Raw genomic sequence first — 27,747 nt, forward strand, 5'->3', positions numbered from 1 at the left:
CATTTTACAGCTCTGCCACAATGGTGCTGATTTTTTTTTTTTTTAAGGTGAAGTATGAGAAAGTAGGTTTAAGAGTGCTACAGGTTCTGCAACAGTGAAGTGACTCTCATAATGCAGTATGATTAATAATCACTCTGCATTTTTTCTTTTTTATTGTTCTTTCTATTCTCACTGATACTTAAAGTGACTTGCAACAAGTAGACAGGGTACCCAAGCAAGGGTTACATGTTTGTGTGAAGTGTTAGAGGGAAAAGTTTCAGTCAGCACTGCTACTACTGCTGAACTGGGATGGCATGGAAAACCGGAGCTTCTGCATCTAGCAGAGGTAGGTACCACACAGGTTTTGATCTTTCTACATAGGGCTTTAACACTACGTAGATATTAAGTACATAACTGTACACAAATTGCGAAAATGCTATGTTCTGTGGCACAGAAAAAACGAAAAAGAGGGAAATGCCCATGAAATGGAGAACTGCCTTTCCCCACTCCCCCCCCCCTTTTTTTTTTTTTAAGAGAGGGATGATTAATTGCTTGTGCAATGCAACCAAAGTTTCCTACTTCATTTATGCTTGTTGCTGGTGTTGTCACGGAGTTAATTTTGTACAATGGTGACTTCATTCTGAAAATCATGCATTTCTTTCCCTTTAGGCTGGGTGATTTGATAACATTATACAGTGTATAGCAAATTAGTAGTTAGAGGAAAGGGATGGAATTTTGTCTTTATCTGGTCACTTCAACAGGGAAGGGGTATCCACATACCATGGAAGAGAGGACTCTCTGAATAGGGCACTCTGTAGCTGTGAAGCTAAGAGCAAGTGTTTTAGTGGGGAAATGTAATCCTCAGTGTACTTTTTTATTCTTCTAATGTATGAGTAACATGCTGGTTCTACAGGGGTACAAGAAGGGAGGTCCTAAACTGTATTACTGCTTTAGGGCTGTTGGCATGCAAGAATCAAGATCTGCTTTTAATTTTCCAAGGGACTGTGTTTCAAGTTTACTTTTGGTGTCTAACTCCCAGATCCTCTATCCTCTTCAGGAAGTCTCAGGGCTGAAGGTGGGAAAGCATTTACTTTGGAATCGACACCCTCAGGTGTTTATGAATGTGTAAACTGAGAAGTAGAAAAGACTACGGCAAATGTAGCGTGGTTACAACCTCCTGCTTGTGGAGCGAGCTGTGTAAGAGTTGGCAGGCAGGGAGTAATGCAGCCATCCCAGGCCATGTCCCTCAGCCTGAAGCATGCTGTCCTACCATTTGCTACTGGAAGATTTTCTCTGTTGTCAAGGGTTAAGAGTTGGTCCAATAGATTTGGAAGGTGTTACATCAAAAAGGGTCTTTGGGGGCAGAATGGCTTAATGTTCCTGCCTGGGATTGCTCATCCTTGCTGCGGTTTGATTTCTCCTTTTGGTAGGGTCTACGGGGCTGCTCAGGGTATGGTGACGTAAACTGGGGGTCCTAGTCGAAAAATAACCTTTCTCCTGCTCTCTCCAAAGCTGATATTTTGGCAACTACAGTTTTGGGTGGGTATGTGTGAGAGAATATCCCTGTAGCTGCATGTTGACTATGGTTGTATTTGATAGCATGAGCTGGTTACTACTGAAACAGACAAAAGAGGAGAAGGGCAAATGTTCCTGATGGGGATTTAAGAATCTCAGTTTGGCCAGAAAGCCCCAGTCTCACCTCCTGTTGTTGTCACTAGTAAGAAGGACTGAGGCAGAGACCTCTTCAGGAGTTTGTCTAAGCTCAGGCAGGAAGTCTGCAAACCTGAGCTCAGTCTCTGAAGTGTCATTACTCCACAGCCCAGGGCAGGCAGTGAGACCAGAGCTCAGACTCCCAGTTGGAGCATCTCCACTCCTTTCAGGTACACCATCCTCCCTGCTTGAAGCTCCAGGTCTTGAAATCCCTTGAAAACACTGTGTTAATCTGTGTCTAGACCTGCCAGTATGCTTACAACCAGAGTAGGTGGAGAGTAAAAGACCTTTCAGATCACTGAGTTCATTTCCCCTTCACGGGCAGGAAATAAACACTTTGACATATCAACTCTTTAACTACTGCAGCTACTGCATTAAGCCAAGATGTGAGTTGGCATTCCTGTTTTTTTTCAACAAACTTAATGGCTTTTATTTAAATGGATGTGCACTTTAACCATTGTGTATAAATTCAATAACATTTACGAATGGTGAGATTTGTTTTTCCTGCCAAAGAAAAATAAGTCCCTAGAGATTTAGATTGTATCAGCACCAGTGTAATATGATAAGGATCTTGAGGCTTGACTCAACCTTCCATATTAAACCAACTTGAAAACTATAAAGCATAATTTAATTAAGCTGCCAATGTCTTGGACCCAGAAGTATTGGTTGAATAAAAGAAGGAATCATGTCCCAGGTATGGGATGTGTAATTCTGATGCGAGATGTCTGTGGTGCAGTGTAGACCTCTTGGGCTTAATGTTACTTTAGGAGAAGGAACCAGAAAAAGAAATTCTCCCCTTCTTGCTTAAATTGTGAAATTAGAAGTCTATATGCAATGTAGATATGATTCACAGCATGCAACGATGTGTCTGGTGTCATAATGACTACTTATATTTAATGAGAAAAACTATTGATTTTAATCTGTGAGCTACCAAACAGTTTCTAATAGAGGAGGCTGTAACTCTAAAGAGATTAATGAGTGATTGAGAAATTCTGGCTTCAAATTGGATTTTTAAGGCAAAATAGTTCTATTATTTTAAAAAAGGACATACTTGTGGTGTTTTGGTTATTCATTCTTTAAATAGAGTGGTATATAATACAAAATATCCTGCCAAGAATACCATGGTATAATTATTATGGTATATTTTTGTAATAGGAATGTGATTGAGATTGCAGGAATAAGAAATCTGCTTCTGATTTGTGGAAGCATGTGGCCAAAGTGTGTAGTTCTAGAAAATACAGTAAGTTGTTTCCAGTAAGAAACTCCACATTTAATCCAGCTACCATGTTGTGCTAACCTGCCTCCCTCATGAATTTACTTCACATATTCATCTATATACAGCCATACAGGAAGGGGAAGGCAGGTTCACATTCTAGCATTCTGCATTACTTTCATATTAAAAACCAAAGTAGATTAAAAGTTAATTAAAACTTCAAACCTGTAAGAATTTACTGAGCATGTTGATTCTTTACGTAATTTATGAACATGTTAGTATCAGAAAGATATTTATATACAATTTCTAAGACCTTATAAGCCATTTAAAATGGATCATGTTTTAACCATTAGTTGAAAGAGAATGTAAAAGTAGTTTGAAAGAAAAAATAGGAATTGCTCAGTCAATTAAAAAAATTAAAAAAAAAAGAAGAGGCTTTTCATGATATAAAAAACCACTAACATGTTTGCTGTACATCAAAGCCTGCACTTTTCCAACTAGATCTGCAATTAAGATAAAAGAAGTTGGTCATTTCATACATATGAGGAGAGCTTCTGTTTCATTTTTTATTGCTTTGAAATACTTTCAGATTCTCCATTATCCCAGCTCCACTAATCCTGATGACAGTCTCCAGTGATGCGTATATGAAGCACACACTCAGAGCAGCTGCCAGTGTACAGACCCAGGCCTTGGCTTTTCTCCTTACCCCTGCTCCCCCTGTACCTCCCCACCATGCACGGGCAGAGGTGGCTGGCACAGTCCTGCTCTGCAGCTGGGAGGCCTTACCTGTCCTTGTTAAAACCGGGTTTTGAAACACGGCAGAAAACAGAATCATGGAATCGTTTTGGTTGGAAAAGACCTCTAAGATCATTGAGTCCAGCTCTTAACCTAATACTGTCAAGTCCACCTCTAAACTGTGTCTCTCCTCCTGCTTCGTTACTAGTGAGTTGATGGGACATACTCTCCCCTTTCCATATAAAGACCTGTTACGCAAGTATGTCTGTCAATCACTGTAAAGTTGATTTGAAGCTCTGCCTTTGGCAGACATTTATATCCATATGAATGGTTGTGTCTGTGTCCAGAGGCAGCTGCTAGAGAGCTGGTCTGATGCCCTCTGAAAAGGTACTGCACTGGTGCAGGTAACAGTCAACCTGTTGATGAAGAAAGTCTTAAGAAGTTGCGACAAAGTTGTGAAGTTACAAATAGGAATAAAATATTCTGTTATCTTATTTCTTTCTTGAATAATTTTTTGTCCTTTCCTTGAAGAAAGGCCTGCTGAAAATGTTTAAACCATGTCCTGGTGTGTTGTTGTAAAGAACTGAAAATTTCAGGCTCTTATTCTTTAGGGGTGAGGCAACTTGTTCCAGGTCTTACCTAATTTCTAGCTCTTACTCTAGCTCTTCTTTTAAAAGTCTTTTTCTTCTCATAGACAGGAGATTTTAAATTTAAGCTCTTCTGCTGTTCAGGAACAGTTATTTTTCCTGGTAACTCTGAAGACTCTTATGAGTTCCCTTATTTCTTAATAAGTCTTCACTTAGTGGTGTTAATTTGATGGGATGATGTTATCCTTATCTAGACAAATATTTTTTTTTTTTTTGGTTTTTTTTTTTTTTGGTTTTTTTTGTTTTTTTTTGGTTTTTTTTTTAACTGATGACGTGTTTACTGAAGTGAAAATCAACTTCCCTTTACCTCGTCAGTAGATTTTCAGGGAAGGTTCAATAGGGGTTGAATGGTTTGTGGGTCACTTAACATCTACCAGTGAAGGTTTGTTAACAGCCATCCAGAGGAATAAAGGCATCAAAAAACATCTGAGAGATAGCTTTGGTGCATATGTTCATATCTCATAATGGTAACTTCTTGATCTAGGCTAAAGCTTAACATTGCTAGGGTTTATGTTAGTTGAGCTCTTACCACATTCTGGGTGGTGAGATTGTCACTCCCAGTCAGGAAAATCTGCTGAACCTCCCTAGGAAGATGCAACCAATAATAAGTATATGGCCACTGTCTGATGCTGACTGTGGTTACATAGCGCTCAGTCTACTTACAGCTTTGTGCTCATCTCCTGTTGGCATGACACTTGCTGTTTTCTGACCTGTAATGTTTGAGAATCTCAACCTGGGTAGTGTGACTGTACTGGAAGCCGATGGCTGGCAGTAGCAAACTTCAGTTTATGTTACCTTTGTAGCAGATGAAACCAGCACGGAAGCCTGTCACCTGTGACTCAGATCACCCACTAATTCATAATATAAAACCTCCTTGTTGTATCTCATAAGCAAACCTAGTACCAGGATGTTGTTGTTGTTCAGTTTTGCTTGGAATATGGTTAGCAAGTCAAGCTCCGTAAACCTTTGCTTTTAGAGTTTAAGACCAGGGAGGAAGCACCCACACAATTGTAGAGCTCTGTTTGTATGTGCATTCACCTTAATCTTAAGAAAGGCATTTTCCCCTCTAGCATTTATAAAGCAGTCTAGCTGTGATGATATTAATGAGTGAATATAGGTAGCAGGCTCTTCTCTGGAATGGCTTCTGAGCTCGTATGTTTGTTTCTCAGAGCCAAAAAAAGTCTGGGGGAAGCTTTATGTGGAGAAGCCTAAAGGTGGGGAAATACATTTTTAGCTCTGGGGTTATGATTTGGGTTAATTATTGGGTGTGGTGGGGATGGTGGGGTTCCCAGATTAGTATGTTTGCATAGCTGTGTTTTTTGAATGTGTCAAGGGGAACCAGGGCAAAGATTAAAAACTTCTTTTTTTAGGGAATGTGGGTATAATTGAAAGCAAATAAACTCCTAATAGTCATCTTCAGGCACAGAGAGCTGCTTTCTAACTATACTGATTATAATTGCAGAAAACATTCATAGAAGCTGCATTTGCTCACAAGAAGTATTCTTCCTTCTGCATAGGAAGAGAGAAAAGCACGTTGTCTTCTGTGGTAGCAAGCTGCTGTGAGAAATATAGGGGAAGTTGAATCCTGTCCCCTGCACTGTAATTTCCAGCGCTTCCACAGCTCAAATGGTATAAAATGTGTGAGTGTTTGGAGTGAGCAAAACCAGAGTTTGTCCATGGCCACCCACCTGCCCCGGTGCCACACTGTATTTTGGGCACAAGCTGACTTGCTCTGCTACCCAGGCAGCATAATTAGCAGAAAGAAAATCTCTCCACACAAGTGTGAGCAAGAGAAAGGCGTTGCAGCTGATTTTCAGGGTGATGATCTTTGTGTAGCCTTGCAGATGCCCTGGTTGGTTATCACAGCATGTATGAATGTTTAGCCTGCCGTAGCTTTCTGGATGGCTGGGGTGCTGAGAAAAATCCCTCGGGGATATTTCTGTGGGATTTATTGACTGTTCTGTTGTACTGCTGACTGATTCCTGCACAGTGAGACACTGTTTTGTAGACATTGTACCCCAAGATAAATTTATTCGTTCACCCATTATGTGGCCTGTGTATTAGATCAGACATGTACAATGGACCCTGGTAGCAGCAGCTCAAACCTTGACGAATTGAATGTCTATCTTCTGAGGTTCATGACAGCAGCTTGCTCACTACCCACTCTGTTAAAAGGATTACCTAACCATTGCACAATCGCTATGGAGACCAGATGGTCTTTTTGCCTGTTTCTTTAGACAAATTGCGTTCAGTGTTCCCTTATGAATAGATATAAGCCCTTCAAAGCCCCCTTGTTGAATGTAGTTTCTGCTCCCAGATGAAGAATTCTGAATGTAAACTCCTTGCTTGTTTGTGGTCTGTGCCTCCTGGATCGAGGAGGGCAGTTTTGCTGGGGGGTTGCAGTTTGTTCAGCAGCTTGGAGTTTAGGAAGTTTGTGTGTTGTCATCTGAATTGAAAGTCTTTTGTTCAATTCTTGTTGCATATGATGTTTTTAAAAGTGTTTACAGAAATGGATGTACTTAGCAGCACAGGTAAATCAAACCTGCAAGGCAAGGGTTTCCTAAATAACAACCTTCAATTTGTTAGAGACAATAAGCAAGTTAAACAGATTTGTTGTTGTTGTTTTTGTTTTGTGGAGGGTGAGATGAAATGTCTGTGAATTTTCTGTTTTATCAAATCTTTTGCGATAACAGCCATGAATTTTTGTTTATAGGTCTATAGCGTCTCTGGCATAATTCAAAAGGATATATGTCTTGTTAAGTAATGTATTTGCTAACCTTTTTCTAGGCTTGCTGTTCAGACTACTTTTAGTTCTAGTTTGCAACCTTTACCTTTATTTTTCGGTAAGGTTAGCAAAGTACCTAGGTTACTGGTGAACTACTTTCAGTATCTTCAAGGTTTTTATACAGTAAAATGAATCAAAAGAGCAAAACTCTGTGTTCAAATTGGATAGTTATTCAATTGAAAATCATGAACAGTAGCTACTGAATTTATACAGAAAATAATATTTTTGCCGGGTAGTGTATTAAGAATGTTTTCTAGTTAACACAATTGTTCTAAAACTGAGCCTAAGATCTCGTATAGCTTCTACTGGGTGTTTCAATCCCTGTCCTTTTATTTTGAGAGCCGAGTGAAGAGCTGATACGTTCAGATGATCAGGAAGAACTTGGGTCATATTACCTTGAGTGGGTGCAGTGCCTGGTGCTCCCTTTTTCTTGTTTCACTGGCAGGTGAACTTAAAATCAGATCACACCTGAAAAGAGAGGTTGCTGGGTGGGTGCTGGAGTGAATTGTGGCGTGGCCTTGGGCTGCAAGAGTCATAGTTGGAATCCAGACGTGGGGAAGCATAAGCAGATGGTGCAGGACATTGCTCTGATCATTTGGTCCAAACTGTAATGGATCACTGCACAATCCTGCTATCTGTAATTGGTCTTCCAAAAAGTAAACTGGAAGGGGCTCAAAGTTTGCCCTAATTTGTCAATGAGTGGGGAGAAGGACAGAATTAGAAAATAAAATGCTTACCCAAACAGTGACTTAATTGTATTAATTCAATGTCAGTTGTTGTGTATGTTTATAGAAATATATGTCCAAAGGAATCCCCTTAATTACACCTCTCTTCTCCATTTGTATCTTCTGTCTGATTGGTTTTGGCACTCATTTTGCTTACAGCTGCAGTAAAGTGTAAGTTCTATTTGACTGAGAGCCTTTTTTTGTCTTTTTGGCATTTTCTAGGAAGGCTGTGCACAACTCCATCCTGGTTTTGGCAAGTAGCAGCTGGCCATGAAGACAATGCAGAGAATGCTGACTGTTAATTGTGCCCGTGATTAAGAGTGATCCTACAGGTATGCTCTTCGTTTTATACCATGCTTTCCATCTGAAATGCTAAGGGCTAGAAGTAGAGATGTTAAAATATATACACACTCTAAAAGATAAGGTTCTGTTTTCACAATGGCTTGTTTTGACAAAATTTTAATGAGGCTGCAGTAAAGTCTCCTGAATGATAGTCTGAGATCTGATGTGCAAAGACGCATAGTGCTGATTGAAAAAGTGCTTTGATGTTGTTTCTGTAAATTACAAACAGTGGAGATTCACTCCAAGTAACAAAAAGAACAGAGTGATTTTTTTTTTTTACTTTGGGGTACACTTTGTGTGGGTCCAAAGCGTTTTACTAAGTGAACTATCGAACTGTGCCATTCGGAATGAACATAATGCAGTTTTGTGCTGTAATGGAAGATGAGGCTATTCACTAACCAAGTTTTTTGTGAGTTTTTTTGTGTTTTTCTGTTTGTGTGGTTGTTTTTTTTTTCCTTTCTCCTGGATTGACTCCATTTAAACACAAAGTTAGGGTTTGTTGAACAGTTTTTTGAGGCAACACTTGGTTGCACAGAAACCAGTCAAGCTGAAACTGCAGTGGACTTGTCTCCTGGCAGAAGGGATTTGTCTGAAAGTACAGTTCATTTTACATCTACATTATGATTATCTTGCTGTCTCCCTTTCATTATCCCATTGTTCTTGGGAGCCAGAGATTTTGTAAGTTATAAGAAAAGGATGTTGCCAAGGGTGTGGGTGGAGAAAGGTGTTGACATGATTTCAATGGAGTTAGATTCCAGCTTTATAACTGAGGGCTAATGAGCAATACAGAGAATAGGCTTTCCTAGCCTGCCCCTAAAATAAGTTCAGTTGTGAATTTAGTGTTGTAAATGGCTATTTAATGGGTTTTTTTGGAAACAATTGTTTCATACAATTTTTTTAAAAAGGCACTTTCCTGTGTAGAGGGTAAAAATGGTCTGTTACTTTTCAGTCTGTCTTCTAGCCATTGTTTCTAATGAAACTCTTCTTAATTTAGTGAAAAATGGGGAATTCAGAAAGCCAATACAGCCTTCAGGGATCGAAAAATCATGCTGCTGCTACAGCTGGTACCAAGCAGAAGCCTTGCTCTCTGAAAATTCGCAGCATTCATGCTAAAGATGAAAAGTCTTGCTCCATGCATGGATGGGGACATACCAGTAGCGGCTCAAACTACAAATCGAGGTCCCTTGCCAGAAGCTGCCTTTCACACTTCAAGAGTAGTCAGCCTTATTCATCTAGACTTGGTGACACTGTGGTGAAGGTATCTAAAAACAATGCCCATGCAAAACACAGGACAAACACCTCAGGGGACTACTACCGAGGAAATAACACAGTGTTTTTGCCTGAGAATGGTTTCCACTATATTGGTCTTCAAGCTGGGAGTAATCACGCTGCATCCCAAGAATGCAATGGACACATTTTAAATTGCTATGGAAAGAATGAGAGTCTTACATCAACCTCCCCATCAGAGGACAGGAGGAGTCCAAAAGTTCTCATTAAGACACTGGGGAAGCTGGATGGTTGCTTGAGGGTTGAATTCCACAACAGCAGCAACAGCAAGGTACCGACTGAGGAGTCCAGTGGACCGGTCCAGCTGCTGAGGTATTCGCCTGCCTTGGAATCTAAGCCGAATAACCTGCTCGATGTAAGAAGAAACTCCAGTGCAGACTGTTCTGCAAGCCATCGTCTGTCACCTACTGATTCAAGGCTTCGATCTAGTAAAGGAAGCTCCCTCAGCTCTGAGTCTTCATGGTATGACTCCCTCTGGGGAAATGCTGTGGATATCAATGAATTGGATGGCCCATATTTGACCAGGAGCACTCCAGATACAAGCATTCATGCCAGTTTCCCAGCAAGTGACAACAAGAAGTGCTTCAACCAAAGTTCATCTCTTTCCTCGCTCCGAGATATCTATAAGGATACAAATTTGGAAAGCACCCCTCCACCTGGGATCAGGCTGTCTGATGAGTATATTGACACTCATGGTAGCCTGAGCAACCGTGTCTCATTTGCCTCAGACATTGATGTTCCCTCCAGGGTAGAGCAGGGAAGTCCTGCACATTACTCCTCCTACACACTCCCATGCAGAAAGTCCAAGCCCCTCAGCGAGGATGCATCCAAGAAGGATACATTAAAAAACCGAATGCGACGCATCAGTGACTGGACGGGAAGTCTCTCAAGGAAGAAAAGGAAGCTGCAGGTATGAACTAACCCCAGCCTAAGTGTCTGAAAGATGGTTTGTAGATTCCTCTTATAACTGTAGCGACTGTGTTATGTTTGTCTTTCTTGCAGGACAATTACTTGCTAATTTCTGGAATTCTGAGAAGTATTGCATGCCTGGAGGTGTCTGAAATGTCAACAGCAAAAAATATGTATATATGTTCGGGTGTGCAAATTTTCCCTTTGTTTTTGTCACCACTAACTCCAATCTTTGTAGCCTTATCTCTTAGTGAATTACAGTTTGAAATCATTCCATTACTCACAAAGTGACTTGGAATTTTTAAGCCTTCTCCTTATTTCAACTATGAAAATATAACCTAGGTATCATATATACGCTAAGATCAGCGTATCTAAAGAGTGTGGAAGGAGCACTAGTAGAAGGATGTTATAAATATCTTTACAGGTATTCCCTATCTATTATTTGCTTCATCGCTCACTTTGGTTTCACTGTTGGTCCATCCCTAGCAAGGCAAGCAACTGTGGAGTATTGACCAGAGCTGCTGATTCTGCTTCCATCTCCTCTGAAGGCATTACGTGGAGCACCCTCCTCCTTCTTGCATGCCAGCTTAGGTCACCAGATGAAAAAGCCTGAATTGCCATCTGGCTTGCCAGGAGATGGTGATGGATAGAAGGAGATGGGAGAAGGGCAAGAAGGAGGGAAAGAGTATTTCTTGAGAAGAATTCAAGACTCTTCCCATTAATAGGAATTTAGATTGCCTGTGGTCAGGAATTAAATTCTCATTTTTAGCTGTAGGCCTCAGAATCAGCTCTTTAAATACTAGACTGTGCCTGGACTTCTGTGCATGAGTTTGCAAGTTGAGATGGAGGGCAGAGACTGATTTGGATTGGGTTTGGATTTTTTTTTTTTTTTTTTTTTAAATCTTACCTGGAGCCCCTCATACAGAAACAGTCACAGTGCTTCCCTACATGAACGATCTGCTCATTTTCAGCAACATTGGGATGCTGACCCCTTCAGAATTGAGTAGCAAGTGAAGGGAACCCCATAATACAGGTTTTCTGTGGTATATAGAGCAAACCCTCTCTCCCATGTTGGAAATTCAGATAGGTATCATGCTTAATAGGCATCTGTCATTGCCGCATAGAACTCTTGACTGATGCTTAGGCTCAGAAGTGATGTCAATGTAAGATTTGCCAGCATAAATCCTAGGTAAGGGCTACAGAACTGGGGAAATGAAAATGAAAGCTATTCATTTGGGTAACTTCTTTTGCGAGTTGGTGTCTCATGTATTTTATCAGATGCTGTCTTTTTACCTTCTTACTCAGCTGTGAAAGAGAAGGCAGAAAAAGTGGAACCAGTGAAGAGCCTCAGTGCCTTGTGCCAGGATTCTTCACCAGTATCAACATCCATAGCTTTTCTGGATTTTACAGCCAGGCTTTACATGTGATCTCTGCATCCCAGACCTTTGCCATGTATTACTTAGTTATGACATTTTCAGAATGGTATTTGTGGTGCACGATTCATAGCTGTTTTGAATTCACTGTGCGGTGAGCTGGCTTCAGACACAGCAAGGAAGTTTGGCCAGAGAGATTGAATTAAGCTTGAATCTGATTCTGGTAGAAGGAAATCGGACCTAGCTCAAAAAATGGAGATTTCTTAGAAAAAAGCTTAGGAAATAGTTAGTCATTGATTTTTATCAGGCAAGTATCCAGTGACAGGAAGGGTGAGAGGAGTAGTGAATGCTTTATGATTTTTGCCTTCCTTGTGAGGCTTGGTCAACTCCTTTGTGCCTTGCACACTTTGAGTATCCTGCCATTTCTGTGTTGTAGTTTGGTAACAATTATGTGTCCTTTGGCTTAAAAATGCAGAAGCACCATGCGTGGTTATGATCTGTCAGATGGTTAGTCCCTGTTTGTAGAACTGTTCATCACAGTGATTAAAGCCTCCCTGCTTTGCTCTGAACAATATGTCCCTTCTTCATTTTATTAGTAATAACTGATTGTGAGTCACTTGGGCTGAATGTAGGTAAAAGCTGGAATATTTCCCTGTACGTAGGTCTGAGCGCTGGTGTTGGCTGGGGGGTTTGGTCACCCCAGCTGCCTCAATGGAAACAAGTCAAAGCCTCCTGCTTCACAGGGACACAGGACCAGGGGACATAGTTTTGGAATAATGAAGCCAATCCCTTGCCACTAGAAAGGCAGTGGAGTTTAACCTTCTTTGTGAACAAATTGCAACTTAAAATCAGGTGGGCTTTTCCACATCTTGAAGACTGTTTCCAGACTCTGTTACTCTGATGCTTGCTAACTTGCAGTGTAAATGTAGTCCCAGCCAGTTTGTTCTCCTGCCAGTATTGTCTGTTGCACTAGTTATCATTCCCTATTATTTAATCTGTTACGATTTATTTAAAGGGAAGAATGCTATCTTTTCTCAGCCCACATTTGTGGGGCTATGCAGACGCCCTTTGGTCTCCTGCCTCAAGACTGGAAGCCTGTTTCCTTTGTGTTCTGGCACCCTTCCTCTGCACCTGCTTTAAATAATCCATAAAGAGATTTGGATATGGGATATTCCAGAGGACCCCTGGATTGTGGCCTGTCCAGTGTCTTGGATATTTTCGTATGTCTGACTTGAGCTGATACCTGATTTGATATATCCTGGAACTGAGTGGGTCTTTCTAATAATGGTCTTGCATGAAGACTTGAGGTCGGCTGTTGTTGCATGAAAGTGTCCTAATGTGTTCCCTTAACACATCACTGGTACTGTACTGCATGGCATGTCCTCATTTAGTTTAATCCTCACTGAAATGGAGTTGGGGAGATGCTGTATCACAGTATATTATGTGTGAGCAGCAAGGTGTATGGGATGCATATATGTGAGAGGTATGGACAGAATATAGGCAGGCTTGTTGCGCAGTCAGCCACTACTAAAGGTGGTGTAAACTCAGTATGCAGCTGCCTAACATGGAGATAATGAACAAATGCTATGTATCATGAAAATCCAGTCACCAGAAACAACTGCTGTAGATAGGTTCTTCAATTAAATAGTCTCTTTATAGGAAACATTTTTTAAATTTCCTGGCTTTTTAAGCCAGACCCCTGAAGTGTGGTGTAAAGAGAAAGTAAAAGAAAAATACTTTGAGATAACCTCTTTATTTGGCTTGAAAACTGGTACTAGATTCCACTTTCAGCTTGGGTCCTAATAAATTTAGCAGACTGCATTGTTTCCTGCACTGTTCTTTAGAGCTAATTATTACATGCGTCACTTTGGTACCTTAATTAGCCACTTTATCTTTTGCATTACCTATAGCTTTTCCAGGGTATATCTGAGACATGGAGAGATCTCCTTGAAGGCAGCTGAGCAGAAATAGTGGTAGTTTTTTGTCATTGCTGGATGCAACAGAGAGAAAACATGCAGATAGATGCCTGACAAGGAAACCCCCAGCAGCAGCAATTTGGGTCAGAACTTTTCAGTGGTGACCAGACATGGCTACAGTGCCAGTCTCCCTGAGGACCAGCAGAGACTGCATGACTCTGCCAATTGTGTTCTTTAAAAAAAAATAAAATGCAAGTTATGTTGTTATGGTGAAGTGTATATATTCATTTTGGATTCTGTGTCCATTTACTCTATTCTGATACTTCCTCATTTCTACCCTTTCTGTGTGTGTAGAGAAAACATAGGATGTGGTTAGTGGCTCTGCATGAACAGGTTATATCCCACTCTTTTCATTAATGCTTGTTGTTCCAGTAGTGTCTCTTCACAGCAGACACCTTATGTCTATGTCTCTTGTTCGTTTTCTTATCAGTGCTTTGGCACCAAAAGAAATACATATTCTTAATAAACTGTATGTTAATGTTTTCTAGGGGACACTGGCAGTTTCTGGAGAATAGTCAAACAATTAAAAGCTAGAATTTTATCATGTGCATCCAGTTATAACAATTAAAAAGAGGGTGGAGAAAAGCTTCCAGTTTCCCACTGAACTGCAGATGGGCAGCACATTGTGTGATCCATGTTGTGCGGTTGCTTTGTGGGAATAAACACATTACATGCACGATTTTCACCCCCCACCTCCTTTCCCTCCCTTTACCAAATAAAAAGCAAAACTGTTAATGTTTAGGGAGTTACTCTCAGAGAATGCTGATTAACACTCTGCAATAAGATTTGAAGAAGGTTCTCCATTACCAGGAGAACTTGACACCAGATAGAGTAATCTGAAAATCCAGACTTGAACTTCAACATCCTGTAAGAGAACATGGGTTTAAGTTGATACTGGCTTTTGTGAGGCCATGACCGGCAGTGTCCTGCTGCTTGAGAAGTGGCTTGTCTGGTGATGCTCGGGGGGGTGTGCGATCCCACTGTTGCTCTTGGCTGCCCACTGGAGATCATGATGCTATCAAAACATGGCACAGCTTTTCCACTACAGATTTGAAGAGTATCAAGAAGGAAGCAAAGGAGCAAAAAAGTAGTTGCTTTCAAAGCTGCTGGTGAGACCAGCTCACAGGAGACCAAGATTTATTTACTTTATTCGTGTACAGAAGTCTGTGAGCAAATAAATGCTTCTAGAGAGACAGTCTAAACTTGAAAGGAAAGTATAATGGCTTTATTATTACTGAGGGTAATAGCTTTGCTTCTTGGATTGTTTATAGTCTTCTCTTTCCTCATACTTTTCAAGCAACACTCTCAAATTTTCTTTACTGCAAAAGGCAGCAGGTTTTATGTTGTATGCTCTTAAATCTTGGTTACTTCTAAATACCATCAGTAACACTTCAGTTGGGAAGGTAATAAATGCCTTTTAATGATAGATGGAATGGTTCCTAATAGTGAGGTTAATTCAGAGGTCTCTTTCTGATATTCTTTGAAAATCTCTGCCCATCACTGGAGCCTGGGAGAGTTGGGAGCAGTGAGCACATTACTGGGAAATCAAGAAAGAAAAGGCCCAATGTTACAACAAAGTCCCACATCGACAAGCAGTAGCAAGAAATAGACTTATGTTAGCATCCATATCACAAGGAAAAGTTGAAATAATACGTGAGGTACCATCAGGCCTGAGTATTTCAAATAAGATTGGCCAGTCCTCTCAATACAAGGGATGAAGTTGAACAATGCAATTAGGAGAGAGGCCCTTCAGTGCTTGATGAGATATTCAAGCTCCCAGGAGGTTTTCAGCAAGTCAGGAAATACACACCTCTGCAGTCTGGAGACTGGATTTGTGCCAGTCAGCAAACACATCTTTTCTTTTTTAAAAACACATCTTCTGTTAGATTAGATTTTTGTCAATTGGTCAATACTAACAAGCTTAAAATATTCTCAACTTTTGACCTTCTTTTGTGTTGATTAAGCACAGTTTATAAGACAAATAGGAAGTGGAGGTAAAATCAGCCTAGCTGTGCTGAAGTTAAATGTAGCTGCCTCACACAAATGGAGTGTCACCAGAGTACTGAAAGCACTAATAATGAAGAAACTTGTTGTGACCCTCTTCCTGCTTGTACTCAAACAGGCATGTAAGTGGTGGTACCTGGGTTTCAGCTGGAGGATGTGATTGTCTCCTGGAGTCCATCAGGTTTCACAGCCAATAGAAGTCCCAGTAGTTACTAGTGAATTTGGAGATTACTCACAGATTTCTGAGTTACCAAAGCTTGCAGACTTAGTGGTTAGGATTTAATGGGGTTCTCCTGAGAAAACCCCGAGTGCTGGCATAGATGGTGGCAGCGGCTGCCGATGCGAAGCTTGTGATGTAATGGTGAAAGAGGTGACCATTGATGAAGGAATTGGCTGTGGCTAAATATGAAACAAATTTACATGCCAAATGAAGTGTGTCTTTTCATTGCTGATCACTGGCAATTCCCTTTTTTCTGCAGGAGCCAAAGTGTAAAGATGGGAGCGAATATTTTGACAGCAGAATGGACAATTTCACTACAGAAATGCTGGCACCGTCACAGGTCTCCACTTTGCTGTGGTCACCCGGCTCCAGCCATGTCCTGTCGCAGAGAAGTGAGTCCACAAATGCTGTCAGCAGTGATGCCCTAAGGCAGAACATTTACGAAAACTTCATGCGGGAGCTGGAGATGAGCAGGACGAACCTCGAGAACACTGAGACCTCATCAGAAACTGAGGACTCCAGTGGCGAGTCCCTCAGCTCCTTGGAGCAGTTGGATTTATTGTATGAGAAAGAGCAAGGAGTGGTGCGCAAGGCAGGGTGGCTGTTCTTCAAACCCCTGGTGACCCTACAGAAGGAGAAGAAGCTGGAGTTGGTCACACGGCGAAAGTGGAAGCAGTACTGGGTCACACTCAAAGGTAAACCACCACATTGCTCCTTTGGCTTGGCAACAGCAGTTGTTTCCATTGTGTCTTAGCAACTTTTCATGCCTGCTGGTTTCTGATAGCAGGTTCAAGGGCATCAGAAATTCATGTCTAAGCAGTCTAACCACATGCTTAAAGTGGAACATGTGCCCAAGCAGCCCACTAAGTCGAGCGCATTTGGTATTACATGTGTAGCCGTGTGTTTCACACTGTAGTGGGAATTGTCTTACCTGACTTCCCAGTTTCTGTACTCAGGCAGAATCTGGGGTTTAGAAGATGCTTTTGGATGTTTGGAGGTCAAAGACCAAATTGAAACAAAACTGAGAAAAATACAAAAGTTACACCGCTGTCTTGGAGGGAGTAAAAGTTTAAGGATCAGGAGAAGTCCCTGGTGTCCAGTTCCTTGTCACAGGCATGCAGCTCCTTGGGCTCTGCTATGAGGTTTACTCAAAGTTGAGATAAGTTCATGTTAAAATGTTCAGTTTGTTTCCGGTGTTTCAGGTGGCAACATAACAAAGAGGTGAAATTCCAGTGCTAGAGCATTTACACAAACAAGTGTGCAATTCAGGGCAGAGGAGACTGAAGCAGCAGCAGCTGGGGAAGCCCTGCAGTGTCCAAGGCTTAGCTGCCATGCACTACCCCCAGGACTCGCCAGTCTCCCTCCTTTCCCTGGCTGGTCTTTCACCTTGCCCACTCCCTGCAATACCAACCTCTTCTGGCTTTCGACGTGCCCACCTTCCTATCTCTCCCAGCTGCTCCTGCTGGGAAACAATCCCATGGGAAGGCAATCCGCTTCTTAATAGAGGGTGCTGCTGTGCTTGTGGGGTGCGGTGCATTTGCGGTGCTCATGGTGCACGTTGATGGGTCAGAGTAATTGAGCAGGTAGGTGTGCCGCAAGAAGTGTACCAGTGTCAGGAAGTGTGAGAAGTAAAATAACATCTGTTGTGTAGAGGAAGAGGAATTTAGTGGGTGAGCTCATTTTGAATTTTAATTACTTCCAAAGGATATGCCTTTCAGTAAATATAATGCTAAGTTAATGAGTAAGGAAATGATCAGACTTAATAATTTCCTAGCATATCTGGGACTGGAGGAGAGAAAATAACAACTTTCCCACAGGTTGCCCTTTTCAAAATTTTACATGGGTGTAGACCTAAAGAAAAATGAATGGCAAACACCAAGTGCTGGGAGTGCTGTCCTTGATAAAGCTGATGTAAAAGAAGCGAACTCACAAGAATGTACCAATTCTGCCTAATAATTCACAGACCTGTTATCAAGGGATCAAAATGTAGGCAGTCTTAACAGTTTAAATCACTTATCCTGATCATTAGATAGCATGATTCATGCTTACAAGAAGTGTATGCAAAGGGAAAAACAATATCTGAATGCCACCTTCTTATTGTATGTGTTTGCATTATGGACTATGAATATAAGTTTGATCAGCCTTTTTTGCAATTCAAGTAGTTTCTAAACAATCCTATCGAAACTCTAAGCTGAGCTACATTATATACCAGTAGTTCATGTATTTCTGGGGTAATAAAGCTCTGGGAAGTACTTCAGGTTCTTTGTGTTCTGTTTTTTGCTATAAAATTGGCTTGTTGGGGACCTTGAAAGAGCCATGTCCCTTCTTGTTACCTGAATTTCTGCAGTTACAGAAAAGGAATAGTAAAATTATTTATAAAGGGCTTTATTACCTTCTAACATTATAAGCAGTATTAGATACAATTAATTTTACTTTGGATGGGTGGTATGGCTGCATTCATGGTGCAAAACCTCTTCCACTTTGTTAGCTGTTGTAAATATACATTCCTCATTTCCTTGATCCTCATACCTTTATTGTCCTGTGGAGACTTCCAATGCCAAAATAAACTTGCCTGTCTGGATATCAAGGCGTAGTTCTGTTTTCATAATATGCTATATCAAGATCAAGGCACTTGTTTTGGTTCTCCTTATACAGGGTTTTGAATAAAACTGTATTTATTTTGTTCTTGAAGTTTAAATAGCCAAGGTGTTTTAAAATATGACTTAAAATACCCCCATATGCAAATAGAGAACAACTTGTTTCTTTGCACTCTTTAGCGATGTGTTTTTTTTTATAAACATGCACAAAGCTTATAACCATCTGGTTACCTGCCAGACTTCAAAGTATACATGCCCTGAGGCCTCTGCTCTACTTTCAGGGCCACTAAGACCTGAGCTTGAATAGTAACCCTTTTACAAGAGGAACTCTCTTTTCCGTCTGTTCCATCTAATTGCTTTATTCTAATGAGGGAAATAGCTTTCCCATTGTCCTTCACCTTCAGTTCAAGTTTTGATTAAAATACTTGGATGGTAATCACTCCCAGTGGGTCTGTCAGAGTTTATGGAACTAGCTACTACCAGGCATCACTTGGCTTGACCTGAAGATATACCTGGTGTGCCATACACTTAAACGCACACTCATAGTCTTCAAAAACTTTATTTATGTACATATAAATTGTCACGATAAAAAATGATGTATCTTTAGTTACCTTTTGATAACACATGGGGGAAATATGGCAGTTTAAAATAGAACTTACTTCGCGCTTCCCTAAAATGCAGAAGTGGAAGTGGTTGCACAGTCCTGCTGCTGTTGAATACAAGAGGGGACTTGGTATTGTTGGTTTAGTTTGCCCTTTTATGTTGAAATTATGACAGAAGTGCCATGCCTGATATGCAGAGTGTAACAAACCATATACTTCTTTTTAAGCTGCAGAAATCTCCAAGTGTTTCTGTGTCATAAAGAAGATCAAGTGAGGGCTGCTAAGGGGAAAGGATATGACCACCTCTATAGGATTTGTTCTTACACTGAATATTCTGCCAGACACTCTGAACAGTAGTAAAAAAAGGTGAACTTAAGTAGTATAGAGGCATTTCTATTTATTTGATTCCATCCTTTAAAAACTTTTCACTCATCAGATGATGACCTTTAATATGTATTTCCCTTTTACTGGTAACTCTTGTACATTCACTGGCACTGTATAATGTAATGAAATCCATCTGATGGTACTCACTTTTCATACAGTTTAGATTTGGGCTGTATGAGGACCAGTTTATTCCACCTCATAACTCAGTTCTTGTATTGGCTGAATTTCAAGTCATCTTCTGTACATATATAGGGATAACAGCAGTGATATGTTCATGGATTGCTGGGCCCAAGGGATGACTGTGATTATTTAGTCTGACTTGCTATGTAATGCAGCCATAGGTCTTCTCTAAATTAATTCCTGAATGAATTTGAGCACATCTTTTGGAGAAGTCTCGCCTTGCTGCAGAATCTACCGCCAGTCTCAGAATGTCTAACTGCTTAGGTTATTCTCAGTTTTCAAAATGTATTTGTAGTATCTGCTCTTAGTTCTTCCAGGTTAAACATCCAGACATAGTATAGTATTTATCTTCCAAATCAAAGAAAGAAACAAAAAACTCCACCAAACCCACTATTGTTAAACTGCCATTTCCCAGGGGTGAAAAAGATGTTTATTTACATATTTTCTGTATGCACAACTAGCCTAAGAAATTATTGAGAAAGACAAGATAGTTTTAAAGTAGATTATTTAGTGGTACAGTTGTCTGTGACCTCTTGGACAGGCAAATCGGTTCATCTCAGAGGACAGTGGATTGTAATGTGGGGCAGGAATGAAAGGCGGGGGGGATGAAGGAGACAGGTCCTTCTTAAGCCAGCTTCGCTGCCAAAGGCAACGTGGCAGTGTAGTCATACTGCTGTGGACTTAGATCAAGTCGCTTCTGCTGTCCCCCAGAAGTAATTCTGCATGTTATGCTCACTATTATCATCAAGGATGAATTTTGTTTTCTGGATTTAAGTCTTGTACTGTACATGTTGTACTATTTATGAGACTGAACATGCTCAAACTCAACCGCTTTAAACCATTTTAAATTATTGAGATTGTGTTAATTGTCTAAGTTCACAATTTGCAGGTAGATTCAAGGAAATCCAGTTTAAATTTGAGAAGTTTATTCAGTAAGTGTGTTGTTCGAAGACAAAAGTTTCTACAAATCTTTTCAACAAATAGCTTTCTTAAGTGGCTGTTATGAAAGAGTCAGTTCAATTTAATGAAGAAATACAAAAGCCGATTTAACTAAGCAGGAATTAGTCTTTTGTACGTACCTTAACATTTCAATAGCCTGAGTTTATTCATAGCATTGCAGAATTGTGTGGGTCAGAAGAGACCTTTTAAAGATCATCTAGTCCAACCCACCTGCTGTAGGCAGGGACAACTTTCACTACATGAGCTTTCTCTAACAACATCCAACCTGACCTTGAACACTTCCATATTGAAGTATCCCGTTTTTTTTTCTCTTCAGTCCGTGGGTGTTTGTTGTGTCTTCATTAGATGTCTGTTCCAACTTTTTGTTGGCAAATTCATCATTAACTTTGCCTGTTTTTCAGTTTAGAAGATCTTTCTTTTTTCTCTGTTTCAAAAGAGGGGCAAAACTAACATTCCTTGTCATTGAAGGGTATTTTAATCACAAAAGCATTAATATAAAAGAACTCATATGTGAGATCTAGAACTTACTTTCTCCTTATGTTTTTATCCCTCTCAATTGTGAAGGTTGTACTCTGCTGTTTTATGAGACCTATGGAAGGAACTCAATGGAACAAAGCAGTTTACCTCGATACGCTCTCTTTGCAGAAGACAGTATAGTACAGTCTGTTCCAGAACATCCCAAGAAAGAAAATGTATTCTGTCTCAGCAATTCTTTTGGAGATGTCTACCTATTTCAGGTAACAGTATGCATATGTGACTATCCAGTTGTTTCCATTTTAGGATGTGTTTGTGAGTATGCACATGCATATATGTAGTTGTTGATACACAAACATCATAGAATCATGGAATGGAGCTTAAAGACCTTCTAGTTCCAAGCCCTCTGCTGTGGACCAAGACACCTTCCACTAGACCAGGTTGCTCAAAGTCCCATCCAACCTGGCCTTGAACATTGCCAGGGATGGGACATCCACAGTTTCTCTGGGCAGCCTGTTCCAGTTCCTCACCACCCTCATGGTGAAGAATTTCTTCCTTCTATCTAATCTACATTTACCCTCTTTCAGTTTAAAGACATTAACCCTCGTCCTATCACTACATAGCCTTGTAAACAGTCCCTCTCCAGCTTTCTTGTAGGTCTCCTTTACTAGAAGGCTGCTATAAGGTCTTCTCAGAAGCCTTCTCTTCTCCAGGCTGATCAGGCCTGTGCCTTTGACTTAAAAATAATAGTACAGTTACACTACTGCACTACACTATTGTAATATTGATTTAAGCGTATGATATGACTTAGTATATAATATTACATAATTTGTCTCAGTTAATTATGACTCAGAAATAAAAAGAACAGATCAAAAATCTGCAAGACATGTTTGGTACCTAGCGGTTATAAGCTTCTCAAGAATCAGCTTTACTCTCCATTTTTTTCATATCTATTAAGATTCTGCTCTTACAGAATGATAGGCCCAACCCTCTATCTAGTGGCCTCTAAAACAGTTTTATTGAGCAAAATGTTAAAAAAAAAAAAAAAAAAAAGGCTAAAAATAATCTAAAGATCTTGGCTGCTTAACTGCACCACTGGAAATGTTAATAAAGAACAGTATTATGTGGAACTGCCTGCATATGTGATTCGTAGGTGCACTTGTAAATATCTCTGGAGGCACTTTGTGCAGATGTGCCATCTTTACTTTGCTGTCCTCTCTCTACTACCTTGTTTTTTTTTTTCAAAAGCAAACACCTCTCCTCAGACCTTACATGTAAAATTATCCCTGTTGCCGTGTCATCTGCAGGAGGTTTCTCTTTGAAACCTGTTGGTTTTTACCTGAATTAATTGGAAGGATGAAGGATGGAAGTCCCATCTTTACCATGATTTGTGGGGCTCTGTTGTGCTCCCAGAGCTCTCAGACTTTGCAGGTCTAAGAAACAGAAGCTGAAGGTTGGAGGCAAGTCCTAACAGAGTATGGAAGAAGCTCGTGGTTCCTTCATTTGCACAGTTTTAAAGATAAAGCCTTATTTCACTGATTTTAAGATAAAGCGCTTAAGAACTCAGTGAGCCTGTCAAGCACTTCATGTCCTATAGCTGCTGATTTTTAATTTTTTTTTCCTCTGGTTTGCTTGTAATGTTGCACCATTGATTTGTTTCACAGGCGACAAGCCAGACGGATCTGGAAAACTGGGTTACTGCCATACATTCAGCCTGTGCTTCTCTCTTTGCAAAGAAGCTTGGGAAAGAGGACACCGTTAGGCTGCTGAAAAATCAAACCAAGAGTCTCTTCCAGAAGATTGACATGGATAGCAAGATGAAAAAGATGGCAGAGTTGCAGCTCTCAATTGTTAGCGATCCAAAAAACAGGAAGGCCATAGAGAATCAGGTAATGGAAACAATGTTTTTACAGTAGCATGTTTATCATAATTTCTTGCTTTGTGCACTGACTGTCAGTGCTTTCTAGGCCTGAGAGAAATTGTCTTGGGGATAGCTGGCACAGTAGTTGTAATTATTGCCAGGTTTCTACAGCAATCCAAAGCAGCGCGGGAGACAGGCTCCTCAAAACTGAGGATCAGTCTGAACTCTTTTTATGAGCACAAAGGTATTTCTTTTCTCTTCTGGAAAAAAAAGTAACTAATTTTCACCGTTTTATTAGTAATATCTAGTTGTTATGTGGTATACCACAGGGTATACAGTATGTTCTGTGAATAATTGAATTTATTGTTGAATTGCAGTAGAGATTTAAGAGTAGATACTTGGCAATACCATTCTGTACCTTAAGACAGGATGTGAAGAGCATTTTATCCAAATAAAATCAGAGAAAGGACTGAGACAGCATATGCTTCAGTTGAAATTTAGCCATGACTAGAAGACCAGGATCAATTGAGCTTCTTAAAAAGCCTCATAGGAGTCTAAATGAGAACAAGAAGTCAAGACCAGAGTTTTTCATCCTAGGTGGAAAAGCACTGCTGTGAGTACCACTGGCAGGCACGGGAGCATTATACCTATAGCAATTCAGTGAAAAGGGAAACACTAACAGCCCTTCTTGTAACACTTTCTGGTTGCGCGCTGGGAATTTTTGATCTCAGTATAAGCACTGGCCTGTTTCTGCTTAGCTTTGGAGACCTTACATACTACAGGCCTGTGACTGGAGCAGACAAAGTGTTTGCATCCAGACTTGTGTCTAGGCTAATTTTGTTTTGTTGAAGCAAGAAATTATCTGACTCATCAGCTGTTTCCCTCTGCAACTCTAAGTATGGCTTCTGAACACCTGGTGTGCTATTCTGATCACATTTTCATATTACGGTGGTAGGAATGCCTGGCTCTTGGCTGAAGCAGCAGCTTAGTGCTGAGGAAGATTCACCATTAAGATTTGTTTTCAAAACAAAAAAGAGAACACCCCCCGCTACTCCCCCAAATTTGGTGTTCATGTTGTATATGTACCTTGCCTGAGACAAAAGCTCTGTGCAGACTCATGAGCAGCTCAACTCTTCCTCAGTGAAAATTCTCACCTTCTTGTTTGTATGGTGGTGCATAGGCATCGGGCCTTACTCTACTCTCATTTCCAGCATGTGAACCAGGAATCACTCCAGTGTTACCTTATGGAAGTACATTTTGAGGTGCTGACATCTTGCCCATGTCCCCAGTGTTGTAGCCAGCAACTGGTAAAAAATGCTTTAATTAGATATTATTAGTGTTCAGGCAAAGGCTTCGCTACCCAGGGCCTCTCGTGTACTAAACTTGTCTAGTAGTTTAGCCTAATAGGTCTGTGAACTGAGGTTGCTGTGTCTTTTATTTTATTAGGCTATTAACAGAATTTGAATTTGTTGACTAGTATTTGAGAGTGCACCCCTATTTGCCTTTCCAGTCAGACCAGCTATTGCTCTGTCATTACTTTAGGCTGCACATTATGGCCATTATTTCCTTTGATACAATACGGCATAATTACATTTCTTTGGTTAGTGGAGCACTTTTATTTTCATGAATTTGATGCTTATCATATTTAAAATTCTTACTGTACTGGTTTGAACTTGACAAAGGGCAGACTGACTGGTAATAATTTCACTGTCAAGCTCCTGTAGCACACTTCAGTCTGAAGCTACATGAGCAGAGTTCAAGAAGTATGCAGGTATGTGTAGGGATTCATGGTGCGCATGTTCATAAGTCGAGTACTCAGATGTGCATAATTTATTTCCCGGTCACTTTATTTCATGGTTCAGAGTCTACTGAGGTGAATGGAGGAGGAAAAACATTGTGTCTTTTTATTGCTCAAGGTTTTGAGACTTAGAAGAATATACAGTTTTCCAGAGATGTCTAGTGCTTGCAACATGTGATGCACTGAGGAGAAATCCTAATGTATGTTAACTTAATTTACCACTCTCCCCATTAGATATTGATGCTAGTAGTTTATTTAGAGTCATCTGAAGAGTATTCATGATGCTCTCCTAGTATCTGTTAATTAGATGTTCTGTCCTTGAACAACTGCTGTTATTTTCCAGCTCAGTCCCTGGAAGAAGTTGCCTGCATTCTGCCAGAACTGAAATCCATCACTAGGGCTGTAGAAGATTTATTCCTGTTAATCTTCTGTCTATGAATGTCTCAAAACACTGAACGAGGGCAAACCAGTGAGATGAAGAGCGAGGTGTATCGTGTGCAAACATCCACTAGTTAGCAAACAATAAATTAATAATGACTCTTTTCTCCAGTCTTGATCCTTTTTATCTCTATAAAATCTCTCCTTACAACTGCTGAGGGTGTGCTGGCAAAGTCACTTCACAGAGAAGTCAATAAGTAACTGGATTTCCTAATCTCTTGATTTGATGTCTCAGAGATGGGCTTTTGCAGAGGAAAAAAAAAAAATCTTGATATAATTAGTAACCAAGAATTCTCAATATATTTAGTAAGCTAACAGTTTGAGAAAACATTATTCCTGAGGGAGAAGTTTGCATATATGTATCTCAGTTGTTTAGTAACTGTGATTGTTTAATTGTCTTTTGCCCACTTGGAGTAAAAAGAAGAACATAAATTCTGGTTTGGTTTTGTGTAAATTTGGTGTTTTCAATCATGTGGCAGTTATGATCCCTACATGATGAAATATATTGTATTGCCAATACTGTAGTTAATATGCATGCCCTATATCCTGTGCTGGAAAACTTCACTGGTGATATATTTTGAGAAGACAGCGGAAATAGTGTGATTGACTTCAGAGAGACCACAGTGGTTTTTTTATGTAGAAAGATGAGGAACAGTCTTCATTTATTTTCACTGGGGAATTATCTTGGAAACTGTGATTTCTAAATCCTTTCTCCCTTTCCTTCCTCTTCCTCAGAAAAACAACCACCCAGCCTCAAGTTTCTATTTTCTTTCACATCTGTATTGATTTAAAACCAATACTTCTCCGCTGAAGACTTTGTACTTCACAGGGCTTTACAAGCATGCAAAACCTTTTTTTGTTTCATGGTTACTATATCCTGAAATGCAGTTGCAGTAAGGAAATCTGGACTTCTAAAGTTGCTCTAGTTATTTTAATGTACATGCATGTTTATTTTTGGTGTATAGCAAGTGAACTGGAGAAGCTCATCTGATACTGTCTTTTAAATTTGGTGAACATTCAAGCTAGCAATTGACAAAGCTAGTGCTAAACAGAAGAAGTGCAAACAAAAAAAATTACAAGGAAATTGTTGTTTTCTAGAAGAAATTACTTTTAGAGAATTGACTCTATCAAACTGGTTGAGAAATGTCTTCAACCTGTGGCCTGATGAGGGATTCCCTCTATCTGGGCTTACTGGTCCGATAATAATAATAGAGGTATTTGCTGTTTAAGAGAAAATGGCAACCCTTGACATAGCTTTTGATATCGCTGGACAGTTTAGAAAAGATGGATGAAGTGCCTGTAAAAGCAGTGTACAGCAGCCAGTCCCAGTAAGCCACTGGTGGCATGGCTGGAAATGCCAGCTGTGTACGTATTGTCTGTATGTATTACTGTATGCAATAAATATGTTGTGGGTGGTGCTATTTCCCCAGGGTGCAGCTTCTCCCCTAAACTGAAGAGAATTAGGATGAAATGTAGCAAGTTTGAAAATACCCCGGTGCTGGGATGAATTTCAAAGCCCATGGAGTCACAGTCTCTAAATAAAACGGTGTTAGTTTTCCCGGCTGTTTAACCTGCTAGAGAAATTGCAGTATTTGCTCTGAATATGCAGCCCTGTCTAGCTGCCACTGAAGTGAGTGAAAGGGATTATTAGCATTTATTCAGAGCTCTTTTAACAAAATATTGCACATTAAGTCAAAAGCGAGGCTGTCTCTGCCTGTAGAACTGTGTTTAATGGGATGGAAAATCTACCTCACAGTGAGAGCACCGCAGCTCTGAGTGTACTTTTGTATGTACTTGGTACATAAATCTATTCTGTTGTCTCATTTTAGAACAATAATATGAATAATAGTTTCTTCAAAGCATTCTGGGTTTTTCTCCTCAAATTTTAATATATTGGTGTAATCATGTTTTCCAAGCTGTTCAGAGGTTTCTGATGTGATTCATATTTTCTGTTTGCATGATACTGAATTTACTTATCAGATGGCTTATGGACATAGATATTTACTTGCAGGCACTGAAATGATGAGGGATTAATGAGAAGAACAGACATGTGCTTGGAGACGATTTTTATGGAAGTTTTCATGTGTGTCCTCCAACTAAAAGTAGCTTATATGTTGCCGTAAAAATCAAAATAAGGGGATCAGTATGGTAGTGTCCTTATTAATTTGGATAGTCATGAAATCCGTTAGTACCTTTTTTCTCTTCCCTGTGGTGGTCTTCGACTTGTTACACAGAGAGTAACTTCATTGCTTTTTTCGTTCAAAATGTACCTGACACTTTCTCTTTTCACTGACTTTTGTAGGAAGATGACTGGAATAGTTCGGGGGATTTTATTTTTCAGGTCCCTTTACAAGCCCAAATTTCATGTCTTCATTTTCTATAAACCATCTACTGAAATACTGTCTGACATTCTGATAAAAACTCACAATGCCAACACTCAAAAGAGAATATTTTCAGGGAACTTAACTAGCACCTGCCAGTTTTGCTGCATACGAATTTGATGTGAATCACAATATACAGTTACTTTTCTTTCTTCCCTGTCCTCCTA

The 27,747-nt window shown here is 40.1% G+C and overlaps 1 protein-coding gene across 1 annotated transcript in view; it reads left to right on the forward strand.

Moving 5' to 3' along the window:
* The first annotated feature begins 8,021 nt into the window (after positions 1 to 8,021).
* The window catches only part of TIAM2 (TIAM Rac1 associated GEF 2), an 88,389-nt gene continuing 68,663 nt past the window's right edge, over positions 8,022 to 27,747 (forward strand). Inside the window, exons 1-5 of the mRNA XM_071806439.1 lie at positions 8,022 to 8,126; positions 9,131 to 10,333; positions 16,165 to 16,600; positions 21,193 to 21,365; positions 22,767 to 22,991. Coding sequence (XP_071662540.1) covers positions 9,137 to 10,333; positions 16,165 to 16,600; positions 21,193 to 21,365; positions 22,767 to 22,991 — 2,031 coding nt within the window. The 5' untranslated portion in view covers positions 8,022 to 8,126; positions 9,131 to 9,136. The remainder of the gene's footprint in view (positions 8,127 to 9,130; positions 10,334 to 16,164; positions 16,601 to 21,192; positions 21,366 to 22,766; positions 22,992 to 27,747) is intronic.

The sequence above is a fragment of the Patagioenas fasciata genome, chromosome 3 (assembly GCF_037038585.1).
Source record: "Patagioenas fasciata isolate bPatFas1 chromosome 3, bPatFas1.hap1, whole genome shotgun sequence".
NCBI classification, from domain to species: domain Eukaryota; kingdom Metazoa; phylum Chordata; class Aves; order Columbiformes; family Columbidae; genus Patagioenas; species Patagioenas fasciata.